General features: G+C 43.7%; 1 protein-coding gene and 1 pseudogene across 2 annotated transcripts in view; both read left to right on the top strand.

Moving 5' to 3' along the window:
• The window catches only part of NAV3 (neuron navigator 3), a 305431-nt gene extending 278085 nt beyond the window's left edge, over positions 1-27346 (top strand). Inside the window, exons 28-40 of one of the 2 annotated variants that reach the window (XM_066634435.1) lie at positions 389-454; positions 2802-2955; positions 5799-5973; positions 7256-7353; positions 8013-8108; positions 13159-13327; positions 16201-16436; positions 17156-17310; positions 18747-18818; positions 20194-20390; positions 22125-22243; positions 23055-23252; positions 27093-27346. In XM_066634435.1, the coding sequence (XP_066490532.1) occupies positions 389-454; positions 2802-2955; positions 5799-5973; positions 7256-7353; positions 8013-8108; positions 13159-13327; positions 16201-16436; positions 17156-17310; positions 18747-18818; positions 20194-20390; positions 22125-22243; positions 23055-23252; positions 27093-27212 (1855 nt within the window). In that variant the 3' untranslated portion in view covers positions 27213-27346. The remainder of the gene's footprint in view (positions 1-388; positions 455-2801; positions 2956-5798; positions 5974-7255; positions 7354-8012; positions 8109-13158; positions 13328-16200; positions 16437-17155; positions 17311-18746; positions 18819-20193; positions 20391-22124; positions 22244-23054; positions 23253-27092) is intronic. The other variant, XM_066634436.1, reaches the window with a different exon arrangement.
• On the top strand, positions 18078-18192 carry LOC136658105 (5S ribosomal RNA; annotated as a pseudogene).
• Positions 27347-27691: the final 345 nt, after the last annotated feature.

Genomic DNA, 27691 nt, shown 5'->3' with positions numbered 1-27691 from the left:
GCACCCCTGTTACATAGTAAGGTCAGAAATGCGAGCAATTCAAGAGAAGTTGTATCCCACACTTGTTAGAACACACATGCAAATGAGATCAATTCAAGCGGGTTAAAAATTTCATCAGAGCAGGAGAGACCCCCTACCAACATGAAACAAATGCACAAAGCAAGACAGAAGCACACGAGAAGGACAACTTCTTTGCAGTGAACTAGACACTCTTGTCAGGTTTTCAAACCAAGATTTCTTTGTCTGCACCCTACCCACCCCCCAAACTTCATTCTGTTGCACAGTTTTTGGTTTTTTTCTTCTTTATTTGGAAATGAGTCTCATTTTCTAAACCATTTGCTTTACTTTCTTTCACATGCTTCTGTCTGTCTAATGCGTGTGTATGCAGGTCATCCCTAATCTGGGCACCAAAGAAAAGGCAAAACGGTCACGTGATCTACAAGCATAGATCCCGGTAAACTGGCATGTGGGGCTTAGAATTATACATCTGAGAGCTAGAATGAAGTAGTCCATTTTTCTCCAAGAAGCATTCCTATGCATTCCATTGGGGGGGGGGGAGAATTATAGACGTTTCAGGTTTATATTATGAAACTACATATGTAAAATATATGTGCAATGTTGATGAATGCTGTTGTAGGTTAGCATAGCAGTCACCAAAAGAGCATTGTTCTTAGATGCCCAGCGGAAGAGAATTCCATTGAAAACAGAACTTTGTTATCAAATCTCCTGTGAAAGGGGCTTATCCTGGGGGCTGAGGATAAGAATAGGCCCTCAGTTTGGCTGTACTTGTCGTAAGAGGCGACTAAACAGCCACCGGGTAGATGGGGCTCGTCAGCCTGGGAAGGCAGCTCATCTGAGAGAAGGAAAACTCTGATCCCAAACCTCCACTGCCTTGTGGCTACATCCAGTTAAGGAAAAGGCTTCAGGAGTCAACCTCGAGGCAAAATCAGGAGCCGGAGTCCCTGAGGCAGTTCATGGCTGAACACAGTCATGTTCTGGCAACTCCTGTGACACCGCTGGAACCAACCGTATTGGCTTCTGCCTTACCATTGGACCATTTCAGTGACATGGAGAGGGGGGATTTGCTGCATGGGTAACAGCCTATCCTCCATACCTACTTTACCCAGGCTTCGCGTACTGGAGAGGACACTGTTCCAGAACCACCATTCAGAGCGCGATACCATAGTCTTCCGAGACTAAAGGATGCCAACATGTGAAAGGGCTTCCCTTGATCTTATAATGGCCTAATCCCACTGAGGACCTGCACCAGCCGAATGCGTGTTATGTGGTCACAGTCTGACGCACAAGTGCTGCAAAGCGCTTTGCAACAGTGCAAGGCCCAGGTGCACTGGCAGGAAGGCCGGAGCCTTTCAAAAGGTGCATTGTCAAAAGGCCCACCAGAGCAGGTAAGTGCAGTGCAGTGCAGGGTTGGGGCTGAACGGAGCTGCAATGGGGTGGGCAGATTAGGCCTGGAAGGGGGAGGGACTGTCAACACCAGCTCATGCTGTATCCAAAGATCCTTCCTGGGCCTCATCATGCAGAATTGTGCCAGTGATATTGCTGGCACAGGTCCAAGTTGTCCTGTTGCAGCTTAGTCCAGGGCAAAGGGAGAACTGTTCCCTTATCCCAAGGAGACTTCCAGCAGTCAAAAACGACCCTGCAGGATGCAGCATAATTCGCTACATTGCCGTGCAGGGATTGAGGAAGGATTGGGCTTTAAGACCTGCACAAATATTTCCTATGTCACACGTACCACATTCTACAGGTTATAGAACAGGGAGTTTCTGACATGCCACACTTGTAGAACTGTGGGTCATCTTCTCTCCCAGCAACTGCAAATGGTGGCTTGGTACAGTGGCGAAGAGAAAGAGCCCCACTATAAAAACTGGATTAAGCCAGTGGTTCCCAAACCTTTAGGACTGGCAGCTCCCTTCACCTACTGTGCAACTGGCTGCCTAGTTGGGCTACAATCCTATACACTGTATAGGGCAACCAAGTATTCCACAGCTTCCCTGGCTGGATTCCATGGCTCCCCAAGGGAGCCATGGCTCACTGTTTGGGAACTACTGGATTAAGCCCAGAAATGCAAGTTTGTTTACATTCTCATTTAGTTGCAGCCCCCACCCCACCCCCCAAAAAAAAATTCTCAAAAACGTTTATGTTGGAAAACCTCACCTGCTGTAAGGGGGCATAAATATTTTCTTTCCCAATGACAGAAAAACGGCAGGAGGATAGGAACGTACTTGAACCTGCAACCACAGGGAAGGCTGCACTTTGCCGTTTGCTATATAGGCTGATTCAGCTGAACTGAGTGAAGGGTCCCCACTGAACTTTTCTGGCATCTACTCATGTTGTTGTCAATTTTCCACCAGAGAACATTCACAGAGTTAAACTAGCAGTTCAACCCCAGTACTTTTTAGCACTGTTTTGGAATTTGTAACTTTCTATAACTATTTAATAAAGCTAGGACTGTTTGGCAAAATGCAGCCCTTCTCCACTTGGGGGAGGGGGGAAGTGCAAAGCCTTCACAGCAATTAGATTGCTCATAAACGAAAAACATAGTACAAAATGGGAAAGCTATAAAACAAGCTTGTAATGCTGTCTGGATATTTTTCCCTTTTCATGTTTTGAAATTGAGCCCATTCACGTTGCTTTGATGAAAATTCTCTGTCCTGCTTCTAGGAGTCACCAGCAGCAATGCGGTTCTATTCTTTGATACCAAATAATAGCACAAGGCCTTTTAAAAGAAAACGGTCCTTTAATCTTCTACCTCTTTACCTTTTCCATTTTTTTTTTTTAAGGATCTGTGAATGCACAGAGGCCGAGGCTGAAATAATTTTGCAGCTGAAAAATGAGCTCAGGGAGAAAGAGCTCAAATTAACGGATATTCGTCTGGAGGCCCTCAGCTCAGCTCACCATCTTGACCAGATTCGAGAAGCCATGAACCGCATGCAGGTCAGCTGGATGGAACAATTGACTGGGGCATTGGTCACAAAAGCCGTTTCTTTAAACTCCAGCTGCAATCAACCTGGGCTGAACAGAGGCATGAAATGGGATCACTGGAAGCAATTTAGCAGAGATTTTAGTGGGATTGAAAAATAATGTAATATGTAACTAGAGTTAGATCCCTAGATTTCTGTTTGCCTGGGAACAGGACTACTTTTGCTTTATTGTCCCTGTCTCAGTTATTGGCAGTGATTCTCTGTGATTGTCCTTTCCTAGGCAAAACATTAGCGAGAGAAAAGTGCTATTCAGAAAAGTGACACAAAGACATCTGGGGATTGAAAAGGACACTGGCAGCTTTAATAAGGACTGCATCAAATTTTCCAAGCAGCTAAAGATCTTTCATGGGTTCTTACCTCCTCAACTATAACCGCTACCATTTCCTAGTTTGCCCTCTTCTCAGTTCTTTCCATTAGCCAAACTTTCAAGCTTGTTAAACCAGTTTGCAGAGTCGGGAGCTGTGTGTGACTGTCCTCTTTGTCAGGGTTGCTAAGGCAAATTCCCTGGCGCAATGTGAGACTAAAATGTTGTCTTATGGGATTCTGCAAGGTCATTAACCACTCTGCACTAAGGGGGCTTCTGGAAGATGTCCCTGGCAACCTCTTCTTCCCAGCTCTTCTGGGTGCAGCTGTCTTGGACTGTGCAAGATTTCTCAGGATCCAAGATGGCGGTGCCCGGGAGAGCTCGGAAGAATAGACTACCATGAAAGAATGACATTATGATCATGGTAAGTTTGAGAACTGCTGATATTCAAGATTTAAAAAAAATTTAAATGGCATCCAGTTTTTGACTGTTATAATTAAACTGGCTGCTTTGTTTTACGTGAGGATATGGACCTCTTTCCATGCTGCATTTCTTCAAAAAGAAACCTTGAATCAATTTTATTTTTCATTGCTTCACATTTTAGGGCAATCACTATGGTTGCAGGGGTTACTACGCTGTCAAAGCAAAGAAAGCACAATTTTGCTGAAAAACAATTATTTTCACCGCTTTGCAAATGTCTAGTAGCTTTTTTCGTTTGTTTGTGGGCACGTGACGTTGCACAATGTCCAGTTGAACGCACCAGGAGAGTGCCAAGCCGAGGAAGGGACAGAATGTAGATTACAATGCTGTCAGTTGGGAGGAGTTTCAAACTGATTTCCAGCCATAATTCAATGAGAAGAAAAAGCCTACGAGAAGGCATGAGGCAAGGAAAACCCTGTGATTTTAGCGTAGCCAAGAGACTCGTATGGTCAAAGTAATTGTGTATTTCGTATGCACAGAACAAATGTGAACTAAATGTACACATGCTTGTCTTCTAAACCACCGCTTGGGTGCATCCAAATTTCGCTGCCTAAGCGGAGATTTCAGGATCTATTTATAGGCTAGGCTACTAGCCACAGATTCACAGAGGCAGCATTTTATGGTAAATCAGCAGTTTTGTGACACATTTCAAAGTGTTAATGACCTAAAACTGCAGGATGACTCATTAGCAAAGGATTCAGTATTTGCAACCGAAAAGGTTTGTTTGTTTGCTGGTTTTGCATGTCTTACTCCATGGAAAACAAGCTGACAAATTATGAATCACGTTATGCCTTTTGAAGGGCCATATTCTAGTTCACCAAATCTGAGCAGTCTAATTTGCTTATTATGCAAATCATTTCCTAATTAAGCTAATTGGGCATTTGCTTTGGGATGGGAAAGGCAGGATATAAATTTTCCAAATAAATTGGGCAATGGATTGGGGGGGAATTAGATATCACTGCTGCATTTCCATTCCAAATTGTCCCACCCTAGTGCTGTTTTTCAACGAAGACAAATGGTCATTAGGTCATATGCTTCACATTTTGGCTTGGTTTTCAGGTCACTTAACAACAACAACAACAGTATTTATATACCGCTTTTCAACAAAAAGTTCACAAAGCGGTTTACAGAGAAAATCAAATATCTAATGGCTCCCTGTCCCAAAAGGGCTCACAATCTAAAAGGGTCAAATCCTATCCAGGGTCCTTAGGGTCAAATCCTATCCAGGGTCCTTAGGGTCAAATCCTATCCAACCGCTGCATCCTGTGGTGGGAGGGTAGTTATGGAAGCCACCACAAGGTAACATTTGTTGCCTTGCCTAGGGGTTGCACTGCAGCTGCACTGGGGCTGGAAAATTGGATAAGATTGGGCCCTCAGGGCTTAACAATATTCCCCTCCAGTACATAGCACACCTGAACGCTGATGGAGTGCAGGCTGTGTGGAGGGGGGCCAGGTGGCCCTGGAGAGGTAAATAAAAATCATTTTTACTTACCTCCCTATTGGCCACTTTGCCTCCAATGGGCCTCCTTAGACCTACACCAACTATTTAGGAGTCCAAAAAGACTCAGGACAAGGAAAGGGAAATAGGGTCTTTGCATATGTCGCTGCTGCTGCCAAAATCATCCCCATCTCTCCCCAAATACCCCAACCTGCTCCTTTCCCCCAAATGCCTACAATCCTCTTCAGAACTGCCCCTGCCACTGGCCTACCTGCTCTGGGGGGCCTTTTGCAAGCCAGTGTTGCACACATGGAACCTCCAGCCATTTGCACTGGTGGTCACAGCGCACATGACAGCAGTGTAGTTTTCATGGTGTCAGCCCAGGACTTATCACAGCAGATCGTGCCCAAGATAGGACTGGGTAACCAGAAACTTACTTTTCTTTTCTTTTTTTTAATAAACGAAGGAGTGAATAAAAATGACTCTGCTAATAATGGCAGCTTTATATTCCTGGTGATATTTGATTCTTACCCCCTTATTTTGAGATATTGATTTCTTGTATTTTGAATGGTAGAATGAAATTGAGATCCTGAAAGCTGAAAACGACCGCTTGAAGGCGGAGACGGGAAATGCCGGAAAGCCAGTCAGGCCGTGTTCAGAGTCCTCTAGCAGCGCATCTTCCTCTTCCTCACGGCAATCTTTAGGACTCTCTTTGAATAACTTGAACATCACTGATTTGGTGACATCAGGTAAATACAGCTCGTGTCCTTTTTAAAAATTGTTTTTCTTCTTTGTGTCTTTGCTTGTGTCTCTGTGCTTGTCAGTCTAAGGGGAAATTCAGTTGCTCCCAGATACTGAAAGTTATTTACTATTTCAGTCAGATCTTGAATGCTGAGCATTAGAAATAAATAAATAATAGAAGGCTGTTTGCCTTATCAAAATATAGAGAGCAAGTATTTCTCAAACTGTGGGTCAGGACCCACTAGGTGGATCGTGAGCCAATTTCAAGTGGCTCCCCATTCATTTCATTTTATTTTTAATATATTAGACTTGATGCTTCCATAGTATGTGACTGCCTTTGAGAAAAAGGTTACAGATATGTACTTTTAACAGGCTACTAGATATATGTGTTTTAAGATAGTCAGTGGGGCTTTCTCCTGGGTAAGTGTGGATAGGATTGCAATCTGGGATATTTGGGGAATTTTTTTTAAAGCAGCTCAGCAACTGCTTGGGAGGGTTAGGAGGGATCTTCTTTATTTTAAATAAATTTTAAAACTTTTTGTGAACTCTTAATTTACTTACTTAATTTGTTTGATTTTGTCATGTGCGGCATTGAAAATTTTCCTGCTTGGTGATGTCACTTCCGGCCATGACATCACTTCTGGTGAATCCCAACACATTGCCGTTCAAAAAAGTGGGTCCTGGTGCCATCCTGTCAGGTGCCATCTCTGCCCCACTCCCAGGTCTAATCCTCCTCTCCCTCTGCTCCCTTATGCCCACTTCCCCATCCCAGAAATACTCACCACCAAAAAGCACCAGCTTGTCATCCCTGCAGCACTGAGACACAGTGCTTAGTGGTGCTGACCCAGCACCAGCGCTCCCTCCTCCTCTGGTGTTGTAAGCTTGCCTTATGGCATGTTTACAACCCCTAGCACTAGCACTGGAGCTCAGTGCCGATGGTGAAGACCCATAGGATTGGCCCTAATTCACTGATACTCATTCTTTATTAAGTATTTACTTACTCACATACAATTTGGGCTGAGTTTGAATCTGACTTCAAGAAACAGGATTTATGTATTCAAAATATGTGATTGACTGATTCCTGAAAGAAATCATTAGGCATTGCTTTCACCATCAGACTAAAGGAGAAGGAGCTCTTTGAATATGTGGTAGGTCATTATAATTATAGCTTTTTGTTACGACATTAAAAACACAGAAGCAGACTTTAGATTTATATGTAAAATTTAGTGCAGTGTCTTCTGTCAAGCTTATATTTGTAAAGGGCATTTGTTTTTGTTTCTTGCTTTCCAGATATTTTACTGGAAGATGTTACAGATGGATCTCTCCATAAAGAAGGCCAGAATGTTAAAATAGTAGTCACAATAAACAAGGGCTATGGTCGATCCAAGGTACTAGGATTTCTGAGGTTTATTGCTGGGTTCATGGCTATAATGATCCTTATGTTGCTGCTGTTGCAGAGACTACAATAGTATATTCGGTTAAGAGTTCAACAGGGAACACTGAATACTGTCCTTTTTTATTTTTCTTCATCTTGTACCTACATTTCTGCCAACCTCACTAATTGATTATAAACAGAAAATTGTTTTACTTCATGGATTTCCTATCAGTGGAATAGTAATCCCCGGCCAACATGCTAGTACAATATGCTGCTGTTAGATAGGAAATATAGTTATCTTCACTACCTATCTTTAAATATATTCCTGACTTGAGAGAAAAACGCAATGCGCCCACTGTAGATGACATGATTGGCAAAGTCACAGAAAATTGCCAGCTTCAACCTTAAATCTTGCATTAAAAGCATTGAGCTCCTATGTCTGTCTCCCATCTAAGAATGCTTAGAACACTTCAGATGTACTATAATTTGTAGAAATACTTGTGTGCACAGCTGTCCTAATAAATATCATATTTGCATCCTTCTGTTACGAGAAGTATATTTCTTCATTGGGAAAAATACTCAGTCCGTAAAAATAAAACCTGGTTATATTTGAATTGTGAAACATTTTTCTTTTTCTTTCCTTTCACTGTTTTTTATCCACTCTGTTCCCAGGATCAGAAAATCCAGGCTTATTTGATAGGATCCATCGGAGTAAGCGGCAAAACAAAATGGGATGTATTAGATGGTGTAATCAGGCGGCTCTTCAAGGTATGACATTCAAACGATGGAAATGTAGCTGATTAATTTAGAGGTGTGGGATGTGGGTGTTAACTCTGATAGTTTATCTTTCGCTAAACATATGGAACATGTTAAGGAGGCTTTAATGGGTCCATTCCCAAGGAAAATAACAGCTCCTTCCTGACATTTCCCAGTATTTGCAGGCAAGAGCTAGAATGCCCAGTAGCATAGCTAGAGGGGGGTACACACCACTAAGGGTGCAATCCTAACCCATTTTCCAGCATCAAGGTAAGGGCAATGCAACTCCAAGATAAGGGAACAAGCATTGCCTTACCTTGAGGATACCTCCATGACTGTTCCCCAACTGCAGGATGCAGCACATGCCCCACTGGCACAGCTATGCCAGTGCTGGAAAGTTGGTTAGGATTGCTCCCTAAGTTTTGCATGGCGCCTCACCTTGGTGTGCAAGCTGCCCCTCAGAGCCATTTTGGGCTGCTAGAGCAAAACAGAGTTGTGTGCAGGGAGGCATTTTGCTCTAGCAGCACACAGTGGCTCTGAAGGGGAGGGGCTGCCTGCACGCTGCGGTGAGGCTCCCTGCAAAACTTAGTGTTGTGTGCTCTCTCTAGCTACACTATTGAGAATGCCAAAAATACACCCTGGTCAGTACAATATGGAAAATGGGTAAGCCTTAAGCTGAAAGTTTTGTGCCTAGTGAGGTGAATCCAATCAATGATTATTGTTCAGAAGCCTTTTGATCCACTAAAGTCTATTTCTCTAATAACAAAAAGAACACTATGGATCTACATTGTCTTTCAAATTCTTTTTGTTTCATCTATTTATTTCTGCACTAAAGACAAGACTGAGCTAAAAAAAAAAAAAAAAGCACCTGTCAGTGCTAGGAGGAGAAGGGCAGACAGTGGTTGCTGCTTTTGTAGAGTCGGCTGATCAATGCCTCCTTTTGTAGTTGTACTTTTATAGCACCTATAAAATTGCTATAGACTCAAGCTATTCCTTTTTTTTACAGTCCGCTGATGAAAAGCTAATTGCTTCAGACACAGTACTTATACCATAAATTCCTTTCTTCTGTTTGTTTTTCCTAAGACGTTATGGCAGAATTTGGGATGTGCCACCCGATAACTAAATATTGGATAATAATTGGTAGGTGGTTCAGGACCCAATCCTACCCAGTTTTCCAGGGCTGGTGCAGCCGTGCCTATGGGGTGTGTGCTGCATCCTTTGGTGGGGAGGCAGTCACCAAGGCTTCCTCAAGTATTCCAGACTTCCAGACTGTATTGCGGCTGCACCAGTGCTGGAAAGTTGGATAGGATTGAGCCCTCAGCTAGAAGTAGCAACTCTGCAGAGTGGTCCACGTTGATACATTTTAGTTTTACAGCATCACTACCAAGTTTGTAAGAACGATTTTTAAATTGTGGTTGTTTTGTGTGGGCATATCTGCTTTAGCAGGGCTACTACCACTTACATAATCCTTTCCTGGATTACACAGTTCCATACTCCACACTATTTTTCTACAAGTCAAAGCTTTGGAATACATCATTCTTCTGGTATATTTCCAGAAATTTGAAGGTTGGAGAATACTGTATTTTTCGCTCCATAAGACTCACCTTTCCCCCCAAAAAATGTGTGTGGGGGGGAAGTGTGTGCGTCTTATGGAGCGAATACTGCAAAAAAGAGTGCATGTTGGGGACCTTAATGAAGGGGGGATCTTCATGCCAGTTTATGATCCCATTCACCCTAATAACGGGAGGGATCTTCATGCCAGTTTATGATCCCATTCACCCTAATAAAGGGAGGGATCTTCATGCCAGTTTATGGTCCCATTCACCCTAATAACGGGAGGGATCTTCATGCCAGTTTATGATCCCATTCACCCTAATAAAGGGAGGGATCTTCATGCCAGTTTATGGTCCCATTCACCCTAATAACGGGAGGGATCTTCATGCCAGTTTATGATCCCATTCACCCTAATAAAGGGAGGGATCTTCATGCCAGTTTATGATCCCATTCACCCTAATAACGGGAGGGATCTTCATGCCAGTTTATGATCCCATTCACCCTAATAAAGGGAGGGATCTTCATGCCAGTTTATGGTCCCATTCACCCTAATAAAGGGAGGGATCTTCATGCCAGTTTATGATCCCATTCACCCTAAGAAGGGGGGGATGGTTCAAATGTTATTCTGTTATAGTTTATTAACTATTTTATTACACTATTTGGTTCAGAATATTTTTTTTCCTGTTTTCCTCCTCTAAAAAAATAGGTGCGTCTTATGGTCAGGTGTGTCTTATGGAGCAAAAAATACTGTAGTTGCTCTATACTTTAAAAAAAAAAAAAGGAACCAATCTTATACAAGAGAAATTAGGAGCAGAATGTTTTTAAATCATAATTTGAAGTGTTTCTTGAGTATTTTAGCCAGGGATTAAAGTACACTGTAGGATCTAGTCCCGACATTTTGCTTTCAGCTGTGGAAAGCAACTTCAACATCTTCAGATGCTTTCCACAGCTGCAAGGGAAACGTTGGGACCAGATCCTCCAATGTACTTTAGTCCGTGGCTTAAAGACTCAAGAAACACTTCAAATTATGTTTTGAACTCATTCAGCCATGAAAGTCTGAGTATGTTTGTAGAATGTTTTTAAACTGCATAATTCCAGCAATTGCAACCCAATTCTATCCCCCCCCCCACACACACACCATGCTACAGCACACAACAGGTGCCAAATAGGTATACATTTGCATGCTTTGATGAGCATCAGACAGCTAGTAGGAGATAAATTAAAATATGTTTTAGACTACCCGATTGTCTGGGGTCTCCTCAGACCCATGCCAGCCTCAGCTGAGGAGAGCCAGGGGGCATTCTGAGGCAGGATTTCAGGATCTTGGCACAAGTCACTGCCACCAAGATCCACCCCCTCTCTCCCCAATTTTCCCCTACCATAACATGCCCCTGCCACCAATTTACTGAGGCTGACAAAGCCCAGTGTCTGCAGAGGTGGGGCTCTGCTGCTGTTGCCACTTTGCAGTTGAGGCTTGGACATGCCCAGCAGTTGTACACCATTTTGCGACAGCAGACCCCCTCCTCTCGCTGTTGCAAACAGCCCACTGGATTGGGCCACTAATTGCCACATTTAAAAACTGCTTTTAAAAACCAGGGATTTTAAAAATGCAAAGTTTTAATTTTCCCCATTGCACTTTTTTTCTTTTTAAATGTTTTTATGTGAGAGCACGTGCTCAGATGTTCTATGTTCCAAAGTTTTTCAAAATTCAGATTTCCAAATGAAATTCATCTAAGCAGGAGGTCTGGTCTAGACCCTCTTGTCTAGGAGGGCAGGAGGTCTGGTCTAGAGGGTAGAGCCTCCATTTGCCTGAAGATAACATCCACAAGGTTGCCATTTTGAGGCAACAAGCACCGTGTGACCTTGAAGCAGCTGACAAGCTGAGCTGAGTTATTCCATCTGCTCTGAGCTTGGGAGGATGGAGGCCAAAATGTGACCCCAGATCAGAAAGAAACATCTGAATGTTGTGGTTCTTGTAATATAGAACCTTCTTTCAATTGTAAAAATCCCTACCGGGATTTAAATAGCCTGCCTATGTAAACCGCCTTGAATAAAGTCTTGAATAAAGACCAAGAAAGGCAGTATATAAATACCTGTATTATTATTATTATTATTATTATTATTATTATTATTATTATTATTATTATTATTATTATTATTATTAAGCAGGACCAAAAGGTTATTGTAACAGTAGAACTGAACGAATCTGCTTGTCTCTCATTCCCATCCTGCACTCATCCGTTTGGAGCTGTGATATACTGAGTTCAGAGTATATGTACAAAATGTCTTCCAATTAATATGGGAAATATTTAAATATCAGTCAAAGAAAACTACGGTGGTGGAAATGGAAGTTATGCTCAAAACATAGCTGCTTAGTTCTGATAAAATTCTCTTTTGGGGAATGTCCCCAAATTAAAAGCTGTCCTATTTAATCCTACTCATGAAAACTTAAAGGTCCCTGGTAGAAGTTAAGTTTATAGCTGTGATCTTTTCTTCCTTTTTCTCCACTAGATCTGACATCTCTGAACTTTATAAGTCTCCCATAATTTAAAAGTGTGGCTGCTCCAAATCTTTGCCCTCATGACAAAAGTATGGTTTTGAAAGATGAGAACAACACCTGAAAAACTCCCACCTTTTCACACTATATTTCACACCTGTTCATAGCTGCTATTCTCAGGACCTGCTGCCACTGCTTTGGTGCCATTTTTAACTCTAACTTCTTATGTTTCCCCCCCACTATGTTATTTCAAGCGGGAAACTTGCAGTGAGTGTAATGAGATCACAAAGTTTCAGAGAGAATCAGATTTGGCACTTTGGTGACACCGGTGAAAGCACGCATTGCTCTCACTCGGAAGCCTTGATATGGGTCTGGTTATGCCAGAATAAGCATTAGATGAGCATGTGCAACACACTTAGATGAGCATGTGCAACACAGAGCAGTCTAGTGCAGATGGAGATCAAGCACATTGGATACAAATTCCATGGTGTCCAGATTTAACTGCCTTGCTGCAGTTTCTTTGCTCCAAAACTGTATGGCAAAAATGGGTTGCCAAAGCAACAGGGATGCATTCCCTTTCCCCTTGCAAAGAACATTTTTGGGTCTTTACTAGCATCCCCTTACCCCCCCCCCCCCCGAATTATCAAACTGGGAACATTTTTCCAGAGCTTTAATATGTTCATGAAATCCCTCATGCCACTCAGCACAACTTTAATTGTCTACCTTTACATTCATGCTGCATGAGCTGCTGTATACTGCAGAAATTTCATGCTATGGTAAATATCAGAGATCTGCCAACTATTTATGTTCATCAATAAGACTTAACACTGCATGAGACCCAATTAGACGTGTCCAAGATCTTTGTCATAAACTGGTTTTATGACATTGATACCTAAAGCACAGTATATGTTCTTTGGATGGAGACTAGAATGGTATCTGAACACCTGGTGGATTAATTGTTCTGTCTTTGTGCCATGTATAATGGCTGCTGCTTTTTGTTGTCTTTATTAGGAATATGTTTTCCGGGTGGATCCAGCTACTAGCCTTGGTTTAGGCTCCGACTGTATTGCTAGCTATTGTATAGGTGAAGTAATTAGGTCCCAGAGCCAAGAAGTGCCTGAATTGTTGCCTTGTGGCTATCTGGTTGGAGATAATAACATCATCACTGTGAACCTTAAAGGTAACCACCAGACTTGTATTTAATTCCCTTTCTCTCCTCTGTAAATCATGAATGTATTTTTTTTTATTTTGCAGGACAGTGTGACACCCTAAACTTTCAAGCATACTTAACTGAGTTTTTGAGTAGCACCCTGTTTATGTCAATAAATAAGCTGCTCAAAACAATAAAGGGAACACTTAAACAACACATCCGAGATCTGAATGAACGAAATATTCCTATTAAATGCTGTGTTCCTGACCTAGTTGAATGTGCTGACAACAAAATCACACAACAATCATAAATGGAAATCACATTTATTAACCCATGGAGGTCTGGGTTTGGTGTCATACTCAAAATTGAAGTGGAAAAACACACTACAGGCTGATCCAACTTCGATGTAATGTCCATACAGCAAGTCAAAATGAGGCTCAGTAGTGTGTGTGGCCTCCACGTGCCTGTTTGACCTCCCTACAATGCCTGGGCATGCTCCTGATGAGGTGGCGGATAGTCTCCTGAGGGATCGCTTCCCAGACCTGGACTAAAGCATCCGCCAACTCCTGGACAGTCTGTGGTGCAATGTGGCGCTGGTGGATGGAGCGAGACATGATGTCCCAGATGTGCTCAATTGGATTCAGGTCTGGGGAACGGGCGGGCCAGTCCATAGCATCAATGCCTTCATCTTGCAGGAACTACTGACACACTCCAGCCACATGAGGTCTAGCATTGTCTTGCATTAGGAGGCACCCAGGGCCAACAGCACCAGCATATGGTCTCACAAGGGGTCTGAGGATCTCATCTCGGTACCTAATGGCAGTCAGGCTACCTCTGGCGAGCACATGGAGGGCTGTGCGGCCCCCCAAAGAAATGCCACCCCACACCATTACTGACCCACTGCCAAACCGGTCATGCTGGAGGATGTTGCAGGCAGCAGAACGTTCTCCCTGCCGTCTCCAGACTCTGTCACGTCTGTCACATGTGCTCAGTGTGAACCTGCTTTCATCTGTGAAGAGCACAGGGCGCCAGTGGCGAGGTTGCCAATCTTGGTGTTCTCTGGCAAATGCCAAACGTCCTGCACGGTGTCGGGCTGTCAGCACAACCCCCACCTGTGGACGTCGGGCCCTCATGCCACCCTCATGGAGTCTGTTTCTGACCGTTTGAGCAGACACATGCACATTTGTGGCCTGCTGGAGGTCATTTTGCAGGGCTCTGGCAGTGCTCCTCCTGTTCCTCCTGGCACGAAGGCGGAGGTAGCGGTCCTGATGCTGGGTTGTTGCCCTCCTACGGCCTCCTCCATGTCTCCTGGTGTACTGGCCTGTCTCCTGGTAGCGCCTCGATGCTCTGGACACCACACTGACAGACACAGCAAACCTTCTTGCCACAGCTTGCATTGATGTGCCATCCTGGATGAGCTGCACTACCTGAGCCACTTGTGTGAGTTGCAGACTCCGCCTCATGCTACCACTAGAGTGACAGCACCGCCAGCATTCAAAGGTCACCCAAACATCAGCCAGAAAGCATAGGGACTGCGAAGTGGTCTGTGGTCACCACCTGCAGAACCACTCCTTTATTGGGGGTGTCTTGTTACTTGCCTATGATTTCCACCTGTTGTCTACTCCATGTGTGCAACAGCATGTGCACTTGATTGTCAATCGGTGTGGCTTCCTAGGTGGACAGTTTGATTTCACAGAAGTGTGATTGACTTGGAGTGACATTGTGTTGGTTGAGTGTTCCCTTTATTGTTTTGAGCAGTGTATATACTTAGGAGAAAGATATAGCTAGGTAATGATGCAAATTAAACTTCTAAAATTATTCAGTCCTAATAGTAACTGATACTCTCTGTGGTAGCAGACCGTAAAAGTATTGAAAGCAAATTCAAAAAATGTATAAAGCCATCTGATGTGGTATGTTAAGGTGCTCCTATTTTGTGACTTATAGTAGAAAAAGAGATATGACTACTCCAAATCTGAAGACTCGATTCAAATATCTACATGATTTGAGCAATCAGGGATTCCATGGTGAACGTATGACATCATAGAGCAACACTGATAATAATTTAGTGAGGCGTGGGTGCTCATTTATTGATGGATGGAGAGGATGTGGTCATTTAGCATGAATCAGGTTAAATTCAACCTTTGGGCAGAGCAATCAGGGATCCCATAGTGAAAATGATGACATCATAGACTAACACTGGGAATCATTTACTGATGAGTTGGTGCTCATTTATTGATGAATGGAGAGGATGTGGTCATGTAGTATGAGACAGGTTAGATTCAAGCCTTCAGCCTTCGGCCATATCTTCCTGTTTGGATGATCTTTCTTGGAATCAAAAACTAGAACAAAAGAGAATTTTGATACATCAATGAGGTTTTAGAACTCTGAGTCGTTCCAAACAGGTCTCTTAAATATTCCATATAACCATGGGAATTTCTATTTTGAGGATATCTGTCATTTGGCATGATCTCTCTCTCTCTCTCTCTCTCTCTCTCTCTCTCTCTCGCTAAACCTTGCTCTGTCACTTTGACCTTTTATTTTAAACGCCATGAGCTTCACATATACATCACTGCTTCACTGAGTTTTCACTTCAGCTTTGATTTGATTACATTGCTCCCACCCATCTAGTCCATGTGGCAAAGGCATTGTTTCATTCTCTTTTTTTTTTTTTACCCCGAGGAAAGGTCTGTGCAGTTCCAGTGCTTTACTGAACTTGGGGGAAAGGTCTGTGTTAAGGGCATTGACTTGCTGTCACTTACCAAAAGCAACAGAAACAACCCCTGCATTCCCTCTCTGAATTATCGATTCAGAGATAATGGCTAAAAATATCTTAGTAAGACATTATTTATTTACTGGGTAAAAAAAATCTCTTTCTTTCCTCCCTTCTCTTGCCTCGTTCCCAGGAGTCGAAGAAAACAGTCTAGACAGCTTTGTGTTTGATACATTAATTCCTAAACCAATTAGTCAACGGTACTTTAATTTACTGATGGAGCATCACAGAATTATCCTGTCAGGACCCAGTGGCACTGGGAAGACCTATTTAGCCAACAAACTTGCGGAATACGTGATAACAAAATCTGGCAGGCAAAAAACGGAGGATGCCATTGTCACTTTTAACGTAGATCACAAATCAAGCAAGGTAAGGCATCGAGAATGAAGTAAGAACCACACACGTCATACATTTTAAGATGCTATAGATATTTTGTTCCATATCACGCAGGTCTGTACTGTCAGCACGCAGTCAGCACTGGGCCTCAGTGCCTGAAGACATTCACTGGGAGCAGTGGCTTTTCAGGGCAGGGGGAGGGCGGAGAAAGTGACAGAAGGGTGGAACTGGGTAGGGGAGGGCGGGGAAGAGGAGAATTGGGTCCAGGAGAGAGCAGGGACAGCAGCAGAAACTGCCATCAAATCCTAACCACCTCCAGGCTATGGATCCCGACAAAGGCCTCCTTGGTTCTGCATCTGATGCAGCTCCAAGGAGACCCATTGGAATCAGAGTGGTGTTACCAGGAAAAGCGAACATTTTTTTCCCCTTCTCCGAAGGAGACTGGCAGCTGGTCTGGGCCCCACAGGATACAGTTGCAGCCATTTCAGCAACACTGTTCCTTGCGGCGACCCCGGATCTTAGAATTGGGTTGCCATTGTGGTTCAGAGGGTTAAAATTTATGGTCTTTCAGGTCTTCCATCTTGGTGACTCTACTATCTGAGTTCAAGCTTCAGACACAGAACTACATCAGAAGAAAATTTTCAAGCTAGAATGGGGGGAAAAATAGTTCACCAACTGCTTTAACAGAGGATGCTTGAACATGTGGGTGTAAAAAGAGCACCTTCTGATTTGTGGCATCTGTTTTCTTTAAGGATGTACAACAGTATCTTGCTAATTTGGCTGAACAATGCAGCGCAGATAACAGCAGTGCTGACCTTCCTACAGTAATAGTCCTTGACAACCTCCATCATGTTGGTTCCTTGAGTGACATCTTCAATGGGTTTCTGAACTGTAAATATAACAAATGGTAAGATCGCTCATTACTTTTCTTTGGAATAGTCTGAATGCAAGTCATTACCTTAGTGGATAACAGAATGTGAAATGAATTTTTGTGTACAATCACTTTCAAAATCTTTGAAATCTTTGGTCCTTTTCAAAAATGATTTAACTTCATATTTAATTTAAAAACTTGAGTAATCCCATTATTACCAATTCAGCATTTTCTTTTTTTCTGAGTCATATATAATGACTTCAAACGAGCTTGAAGAACCAATTCTTTAACCCAAAGTGAAGGGCAAAAAATGGAAGGCAATAGTCCTATGCTAACAGGCACTTTTACAAGTGGTGCTCCTCTTATATATAGCAGGGTGTCCCTAGTCACCCCAATACAGTGTCTTTTCTAGTGACTATTTACTGGTGCTTTTTCTGCAGCTTTTTAGACTGTGTGCCCTTTTGGGACAGGAAGCCATTTAGTTATTCTCTGTAAACCACTTTGTGAACATTTTTGTTGAAAAGCAGTAAATAAATACTCGTATTATTATTACTGTAGATACTCAAGTATAAGTCAATTGCACAGATAAGCCGAGGGCAGGTTCTGAGCCGAAAATCATGGGATCTTCTATTACCCTTGGATAAATTGGGGGTAAAACTTAGGGGGGTGTCTAACTATAATTTAGGATTCCCCACAGATACCAAAAAACACATGTCCTCAGGTACCTATATTAAAATGGCAAAGTACTTTTTGTAGATGTCAGGCTCTAAGACCCAGCAGCTGCCTGCCTGCCTACCTGAATGACCAGCTGGCTACCCTGCACATGCCCAATCTCGTCTGATATTGGAAGCTAAGCAGGGTCAGGCCTGGTTAGTACTTGGATGGGAGACCGCCTGGGAATACCGGGTGCTGTAGGCTTATACCATAGTCTTTCGAGACTGAAGGTTGCCAACCATTTGGTTGCAAAGCATCTCCCTGGAGTTTTTGGGAGAAGCAAAGAGGAAAGCATAGCCAGCCAGAGTATAAAATTGTGCAGAGTGAACTTTGCTGGAATCCGGAAGGAAGGAGGGAAGGGGAATTTTTTCAGCCTGCTCTTGTACTGTGTTTGTACAACTGCACAGCCTCTAAGACCCAGTTGTGAAGCTTCTGCAGGAAGGACCTGTTGGAAGAGGTAAAGCATGACCAACCAGAGCATGAAATTGCCCAGGGTATGCTCATGCCTGCCGCTTCTCTGGGCTTCTGGCTGCCATGACACCCCTCAACTGCCCTGACCCTGAATGACCAGCAGATAGGACGAGGAGATGATCTATGCTGGATTTTTCATTAAAAAAATTTCCCGCCTTATAGGCAAGTATCTACAGTAGATATTTCAATCATGTTTTCTGTTGGAAACTGCCTTGAACAGTCATTGAAACTGAAAGCCAGGATAGACATGAATAAATTAATAAAAATTTCTATCTGTTTATTTTTAGCCCTTATATTATTGGAACTATGAACCAGGGAATTTCATCTTCCCCTAACCTAGAGTTGCATCAAAACTTCAGGTAAACCTTATTTGTGGTCAATGTGCTTACTTTTGTCCAGGTGAAAGCCTTTAAGGCAAAAATAGTTTCAGATTCTGAACAATAATGGATGTGAATTTTCTGATGTGGGTATGTAGATCAGGAAGTCACCATGCATACAGGGTTGGTGGCCCTTAGCATAGCAGATTCTTCTTGCTAAGAAAAATTCCACACTATCATTTACCAGGCACCCAGGTAGCATAAATCAATAGTTCCAAAACTTTATAGCATTGGGAACCACCTAAAAAAAGGTTTCACTTTACCAAACGCTCAGACCTCTGTGGCTATAATGGTGATTGGGCAGTAGTGCTCTCCCCATGTAGCAGATTGTTTAACCCCTGATGCACATAGCCTAATCTGCCCTGTCAGTTTCGTGAAACACCAAAAATTGGGTTGTGACTCACAGTTTGAGAACCGCTAGCCTAGGTGGTTATTCACTGTTTCACACACATGATTAGCTTAGCGGAAGCTGTGAGAGAAGGACTTCAGGTAGGACTCTGGACAAATGTAGTCAGAGTTCCATGAATTTCCCATAAGACCAATTTGTGTTTTGTGCTTGTTTTTATCCTACTGCAAACCTATGAACCATGGTTGCCCCATATCACAAAAGAGCTAGAAAAGGTATGAAAGAGTTTAAAACAGGGGTGGCCATCCTTTCAACTTTAGAGCTCCTGGACCTTTAACAATTGTGCAGAAGATGGCATTTCAGCAGGTGCCGCTTGTCATCTCACAGATGACAAGCTGTACCTGCTGAAATTCCCGCCTCTGAAATGCAAAAGGCCACCCCTGGTTTAAAAGGTCACTTTTGCAGCACTCATGGAAGGATTTGACAAAACACAAAAAGAATATAGCTATATTAGATTTAACAGAATTTATCTTTATCGCTGACCTCAGGGCCTGAAATGGAAAAGTATCTGTGTGCTGTAAGGCAGAAGCATAAGAATTATCATCCTGTGCTAAATCCATCGTCCATCTAGCTCAGCTGCCTGGTTACTAACCCACCAGATGTCACAGGGAAGTTCACAAACAGGGCACGATGTCAATATCCATCCTCTGCTGTTAATCCCTCCCGCATCTGGTAGTCGGAGATATATTGTCTCTGAACACAGGGGATGCTGTTAGGTTTTATAGGAAACTAGAAACCAGATCTGCCTTGTAATGGTCTAATCTTTTCTTTTTAGTTATTTATGCTAGTGACTCTTGCATCAATCAGTGGCAAAGACTGCCATAGGTTAACTATGCAGCATGGGAAGAAGCAATGATTTTTGTCTTGAAGCTGCTGCCTATTCACTTCAGTAGATGGTCCAGTTTTTGGTTTTTTTTATTCATTATTTGTATTGATTCCTTCCCTGCATAGGTGGGTGCTGTGTGCCAATCACACAGAGCCTGTAAAAGGGTTCTTATCCAGGTACTTGAGAAGGAAACTGATTGAGACAGAAATAGAGAGAAATGTCCGCAATAATGACCTCATCAAAATTATTGACTGGATTCCGAAGACGTGGCATCATCTCAACAGCTTCTTAGAAACGCACAGTTCTTCTGATGTAACTATTGGTGAGCCTTTTACTCCATTTAATCATGCAAATGAAAGATCAGAACTAAAATCTGAGGCATGTGGATGCTTACGGTTTGTGAGACTGTTCAGTTAACGTCAAAACATAATTGGCAGTTGCACTTTGGGGGGGCATAATGAAAGCATCTGAGAGCGAGCTGGAACTGGAAGTTGTGTTTGATGACTTGGTGCAGTCACACTGCCATTCAGGACACCACCAACCCAACATTTACGACAAAGTTTATCCTAAAATGAAACAAGATGCAACATCATTTATTTGTCGTTCACTATCACAGCATGTTGGCTTTCTTCCTTCTTCCCTATCGCTTTTATTTACCCTGATATATTCAAATAATTTTCAGCACAGCAGAGTCAGCCTATTTTCCCACACCACTCCTGGTGCATCTTGGATTCTTGTCTTCGGCGTCACTTTCCAATAACTTTCTTCAGCATGGTAGTAATGCACAATTGCATTTTTTGCTCCCTCACATTTAAATAGAAGCTATTTTATAAATGAATATCCCAGAAGGGTGTTCATAATGCCGCTGAGCCCTTCCGTCTTAATGGCCACACTGATCATGTCATGATCCTCAGGAAACTCTTACGCTGGCTTTTTGTCTGCTCCTGTCCCAGCACAGGTTCCTTGTCCAAACCTCCAGAGCCCGCCATGGCCTCACCCATTCCAACCTCTTGGCTCTCATATCCCATTAACTTCTGCCCATGAGCATCACCTTCTACTATTCAAAGGTCTCCTGCTCCCTCAGGTGACTCCATCCTTTCTTCCTTGCTATCTCCTATGCTTGGAACTGTCTCCCACTGCACCTTCGAAAGCACCTTTTGGGTGAAGTTTCTGCACCACGTCTGAGCTCTCATTTCTCACTGTCCCTAAGCTTGACTATCTCAAACAATTGCATAGGCCTCCCCAGTTTACCACAGTCTTCATCTCCTTTCTCTCTCCCCCCCCCCCACACCATCTCCTTTGCGTCTTCGGAGCCCATGGCCTGCAAACAATACTTAAGCAGTTTGATTCAAATGGCATTTCTCATGGACCTTAGAGCTCAAGTCCTCTCTCGAGGTTCTCTTATACCTTATGCCTAATCCAGGGGCTGCCCTGTCCCTCTAATTGTCAATGCAAATAGCCAATGACAACTAGAAAAGCCCTGACAAAGTGACAAAGGGCACAATCCTAATCAGGTCTATTCAGAAGTCCTATTTTGTTCAATGGGGCTCTCTCTCTCTCTCTCTCTCTCTCTCTCTCTCTCTCTCTCTCTCTCTCTCTCTCTCTCTCTCTCTCTCTCTCTGGCAAGTGTGGTTAGGATTGCAGCTAAAAACTCCAACTTTGTGATTCTAATAAATGAAAACCTCTCTCTGAATTCCCAAATGGACACAAAAACACTTTGGCAGTTGTTGTATCACAGCAGGTTTGATAATATTCAGGTGTTTAAGATGGGACATGCCTTATTTTTGCTTGGAATGTGTTTGTGTCGTTGCCATCAGTGTAAACCAATACCTGTTGGAACCTGTGAAAAGGACTTGCACATATTGCTTGGCCTAACATTCAAGAAAATGCTAGATATTATAAATGCAGCTTCTACCAAGCATATTGTTACCTAAACCTGTATCAGTAATGAGCTAGATGCCGAAAAGTACCATACATTTTAACTGATCTTTTTACATGGCTGTTTTATCCTATGCGCATGTAATGAGTGTATCATCCACTTCTGTTTTTCATTCAGGTCCCCGCCTTTTTCTGCCCTGCCCTCTGAATGTCGATGGTTCCAGGGTGTGGTTCACAGACCTCTGGAATTATTCTTTAGTACCATATATTATGGAAGCTGTGAGAGAAGGACTTCAGGTAGGACTCCAGAGAGATTTGATTACAATATAAAGGAATTATACAGTGTTCTTCAGCCTTGGAGTCGGGACCCCAGTGGGGTCACAAAGCCTCAGTTGTGGGGTCGTGGCAACTTCCAGGCATGAAAAAGGTTGAAGACCACTGGACTAGAGCAGCACCAGGTAAAGAGAGAGGCATCTGATGTACTCCCTTCAGGTACCAGGAGATTGTGTCCCAGTTCTGCTCAGGTTCTTACCAACTGTGCTAAAATAGCTTATACTAGTGCCAGGTTTCATGGTAAATTTTATGTTCTCTTTCATAAATATATTTGGTTGCAGTGCTGGGATGGCATAACAGGCAGGGACTGGGCAGATAGGGTCCCAGGAGGGGCAGGCCCAATGGTGGGTCACCAGTCTCATACTTTATCTATTGTGGCATCAAAAGGGTTGAAGACCACTGCAGTAGGAGAACGCTCTTCCCTTCATGCTCTAGTTATAGATTTCCCAGTGGCATGTGACTGACTACTGTTGGCAACAGAGTGCTGGACTGAACGGACTCTCTGATCCAGCCCAGATCTTCTTATTAATGTAGACACGGCCGTAGTATTTTCCACCTCCAGTTTACATAGAAGCACAGGGCTGCATGGGATACAATTGTATAGAACATAAGGATTCTGATAAAGGCAAAGGGAAAGTTGTGTTCATTAGTCCCAAGGGTCTGTCTGCTACTGAGAAACGTCCTTATGCCTCTCTGCTGTAATATACAGTAATACACTGGGGAAAAATAAATGAAAACAAGCCATTTGTTATTTTGTTTTGGATGGCTGTTTTAGATGTATGGTAAAAGAGCACCATGGGAGGATCCGTCAAAGTGGATAGCAGAAACCTGTCCATGGAGCTCACTACAGCAGGACTGGTCATCACTTCTTCAGTTAAGACCTGAAGACGTGGGCTACGAAGGCTATGCGACTGCCAAAGAAGGAACGACCTCAAAGCACATTCCACAGACGGAGTCGGAAGGGGATCCCTTGGTAAGGTGGAACATGTTCTTCTTCATAGGCTTTATTGTATGACATTCATGATAGCCCTTGCATAGCTGTGAAAGCTGGATTGGCTGAGTTGTTTTGAATCTATACGCGACATTTAGTCCACTTGCCGTTTAGCCTCTTTCTTCTCTTGTGGACAGGTGCTCTGCTTCTCTTTTCCACCGTGAACACACTACTGCTCACTAGGTGATATGGCGTCACTAGGGTTTACGTCAACTGCTGTGGGAGTCCCACATGGAGGGGGGACCCAGTGTGGCTGTAATGTGACACTGTCCAATATCTAAATATAATTTCTCTGAGCCTGCACAGACTTGTCACATGGCACTTGTTCCACTCCAAAACACCTTCGCCCCAATCCTATTCTGGGTCTACAGCAGCGGCTCTCACGATCCACTGCCATAAGCCCCATACCAAAATCCGAAATGCCATCCTGTGCTTTGGAGCTGCCAAAGCACAGGCGAGAGCCCCTGCATGTGCCCCAACAGCACCCAGGTGTACAGCTGGAGCAGGTGAAAATATGATGCTGAGGCAGTTCAGGGAATTGTGTCCAGTTCTGGTCGCCGCATCTCAAAAAAGACATAGTGGAAATGGAAAAGGTGCAAAAGAGAGCGACTAAGATGATTACGGGGCTGGGGCACCTTCCTTATGAGGAAAGGCTACGGCGTTTGGGCCTCTTCAGCCTAGAAAAGAGACGCCTGAGGGGGGACATGATGGAGACATACAAAATTATGCAGGGGAAGAATAAAGTGGATAGAGAGATGCTCTTTACACTCTCACATAACACCAGAACCAGGGGACATCCACTAAAATTGAGCGTTGGGAGAGTTAGAACAGACAAGAGAAAATATTTCTTTACTCAGCTTGTGGTTGGTCTGTGGAACTCCTTGCCACAGGATGTGGTGATGGCGTCCGGCCTGGACGCCTTTAAAAGGGGATTGGACAAGTTTCTGGAGGAAAAATCCATTACGGGTTACAAGCCATGATGTGTATGCGCTACCTCCTGATTTTAGAAGTGGGCTACGTCAGAATGCCAGATGCAAGGGAGGGCACCAGGATGAGGTCTCTTGTTATCTGGTGTGCTCCCTGGGGCATTTGGTGGGGCCGCTGTGAGATACAGGAAGCTGGACTAGATAGGCCTATGGCCTGATCCAGTGGGGCTGTTCTTATGAATGATCAAGGTAGTGAACAGGCCAAGCTAGGGGCAGAAGGAGGAGGATCTCACTGGCAGAAGTGCAGCACTATCATCCTTTCCCCCTTTTTCTGACCCAACTTCCCTCTGAGGCTCCTCAGACTTACACCAGCTAAATAGTTAACGTAGGACCAAGGAGACCCATTGGCAGCCAAACAGCTTATGGACCGGTAAATGAAAATGATTGTTACTTACCTCTTCCAGCCCATCTGTTTGCCCCACCATCGCATGCAGCATACACTCCATCAGCACCATTGCATCATGCAGGCTGAAAGGGACAGGATTGGGCTGCTTGTTTTTTAAAAAAAAGATGGAGGGTTGATTAGTTTTCTTTAACTTTTTTTAGTTCCTTTTGCTTAAGATTCTTACATTTCTGGCTACCTGATTTCTAACCAGAGACGTCAGTGTGACCCCAGCCTCCCTCCAAAGAGTTCACAGTGCCATCCGTGGCTTTTACACTTGTTCCCCTTTATCCTCACAACAACTCTGACTTGGAGTGGCCCCATGGGCTTTGTGGTCAAGCGGGCATTAGAATCCAGATCTTGCTAGTCCTATCCTAGTCCAATACTTTAACCACAACCCATGTATAATCTAAAATTATTAATTAAATTCTTTCCAAGCTTGTGCTCGTGTTTTTTATTTTTAATGTTAAGTAGTAGCCAGATCTCGGAAGCTAAGCAGGGTCAGGCCTGGTTAGTACTTGGATGGGAGACCGCCTGGGAATACTGGGTGCTGTAGGCTTATACCATAGTCTTTCGAGACTGAAGGTTGCCAACCAAAGTAGCCGGGGCAGAACCCCCTGAACTTAGGACCACAGTGCACAGAGGGGAGGGGGCCTTTAACCCCACCTTTGTCACAGTCCTGATGGAGGTTCCCCCCCCCAGCTGCTATTTGCTACAATATAAAAGCTCTAATACCAACAGAAACTATTTTTTCTTTGCAAAAAAGCAGTCACAGGGAGACCAAATGAACTTCAGTGAGAGGAGAATTAAAGGTTCCCTTCTCTTTACTATGGTCCTGATCTGGTGGCTGTTTAACAAGAAACTAGCACAAAAGCACATCCAAAGCACCTACTTACTTAAAGTAGTGTGTAGATTGACGCAGATGTGAAAAAGAATTTAATCAATAATTTCCAATTATACACAGTTCTTCCCTTCCACTTTTAATCTTGTTCAGCTTTAGTGTATGGTGCAACTTAAGGAGTTATGGCCTCAGAATGTCCATCTATCCTAGCTAAAAGCCTGGTTTGATCATTCTTTTCTACTCACCCAACATTTTAGAGTAATCACAAAACCCAGCCCAGGGTGTAGCCATGCAGACGAGAAGACACTTGGTTCAGGATGGCTGAAGATCCCAGAAGCAGGGGACAGTTATAGCCCCTCCCTGTGGGTGTCTATTTTTATAGGACAATGGCTGCCATTCATTCCTATGGGAGAAGTAAAGCACACTTGGGAGGTGTGCTTGGGAGGTGGGAGGAAGAGACCCCAAGGGCTAATGGAGGGAGGGGGGGAAGAGAGAATATGAAGGCTATGGAATGGGCTGGGAGAGAGATTCAGAGAATTGTTGGGAGGAGTTGAAAGGAAGAGGGATCGAAGAGACAGGGGGATATTTCTGGGTGAGGGGATTGGACCGCTCAGGAAATTTCACAGTCTTTTCCTAATAACATAAAGGAGGCTGGCAACATTATCAGCTCAGGGATGTGCCACTGGCAGGCTGCTATAGAGTTCCATATGGATGTGGCAGGAGCAGAACCCCTTTCTTCATCTGAGGCCTAAATAAATGTGAGGAAGGAGCTAGCACACCTTCCCTGCTTTCTCTTGCATAAATATTTTTGGTCCAAAAAATCATCACTCTTCTGTTGAAATACTGTACCATTTCAGAATACTGTCAGAGCAGATCAATCCCCTGAGTGCTGTGGCAAGAGGGATGCTTTATAAATACCAATGATAATTACAGTAATTTTAGGCACTGAGCATCTTGGGACTCCCTGGGGCTCTTAGTGTTAAGTAAGATGTGCTTAAAGCTCCGCTGGCACCCAGCCTGGCAGCTGTGGCAGGCTATTTTCCCTTGCCAAGGTCAGCTCCTGGACAGCAGATGGTGCTCTTGTATTCAGCAGCTGGCTGCAGCCCACTCCACTCCATCCCTCCAATGAGTATGCAAAAGCAATCATGATCACGCGCCGTTTTTTCTCACCCAGTGCTCCATCCGAAAGTACAGTCTATTTTGGTTTTGGTTTTTGGCCTCTCATGAATCAGGGATAAACCTTGACATTGAGAAAACAGATTTGGCTCACAGCAAGAGCTCCCTGTCCTTTATAGAAATCTGAATTCCTGTGCCTTTGGATTCCTTCCCTAGTTTCAATTGTTTCCTAATCTTTTGAGTCTTTTTTTTTTTTTTTTTTTGGGTGGAATTCAAAGGGTTGCCTTGGAGGAACTATCCTAGCCAGCTCTGCTTTTGCAAAGCATTCTGGTGGCCTCACCAGGCCAACTGTGGAGCGTTCCAACTACTGCATCCTGTGGGCCTGTTCCATGGCTCAGTAGTGTGATTGCTTTAAAAAAGAAAGAAAGAAAGAAAACAGCCACCCGGGCATTACCTGTTACAGCAACAACACAAACATTTTGTTCTTTCTTTTGCAGATGAACATGCTAATGAGGCTCAAGGAAGCAGCCAGTTACTCCAGTGCCCAGAGTTGCGATAGTGCCACCACCAGTCACCATGATGATATTTTGGACCCCTCACTTGAATCAACTCTCTAGAGCGAGATGGGCCTAGTTAGAGGATGCTGGTAAAACCTATTCCCACTCAAACAGCTGCCACTACTGAAGCAGCATGTCAGGGTGGCCGGAGAGAGACTGAGAGCGAGAGACTGAGCGATTGAGAGACAGAGAGAGAGAGCGAGAGAGAGAGACAGAGAGAGTGCTGTGTCATATACAGGTGGGCGACTTAACTCTGGAAAGTCAAGAAAGCAACTCAGAATGGAAAGCTTGAATTAGTTTCATTTTAAGACATTTCAGTATCAGTGGAGCAGAGCCTCCATCAATCAACTGGAAAGGGCCTTTACTGGGGGGGCACTAAGCAGATTGCACATGTGTTATCCAAACTGGAATCTCATTGATTTGTCTTTTTTCTTCCCGTCAAAGTTTACAGTGCAAGCCTTTTTATTTTACATTTCAATTTCCTTCAAGGTGCTGCATTAGTGGTCTTCTTGATCCTCCTCTAACCTCTGTTGCGCCCC

This window comes from Tiliqua scincoides, chromosome 7, assembly GCF_035046505.1.
Source record: "Tiliqua scincoides isolate rTilSci1 chromosome 7, rTilSci1.hap2, whole genome shotgun sequence".
In the NCBI taxonomy this organism is placed as follows: Eukaryota; Metazoa; Chordata; class Lepidosauria; order Squamata; family Scincidae; genus Tiliqua; species Tiliqua scincoides.
Note: the sequence above shows the minus strand (reverse complement) of the source record. Positions and strands in the feature narration are given on the sequence as shown.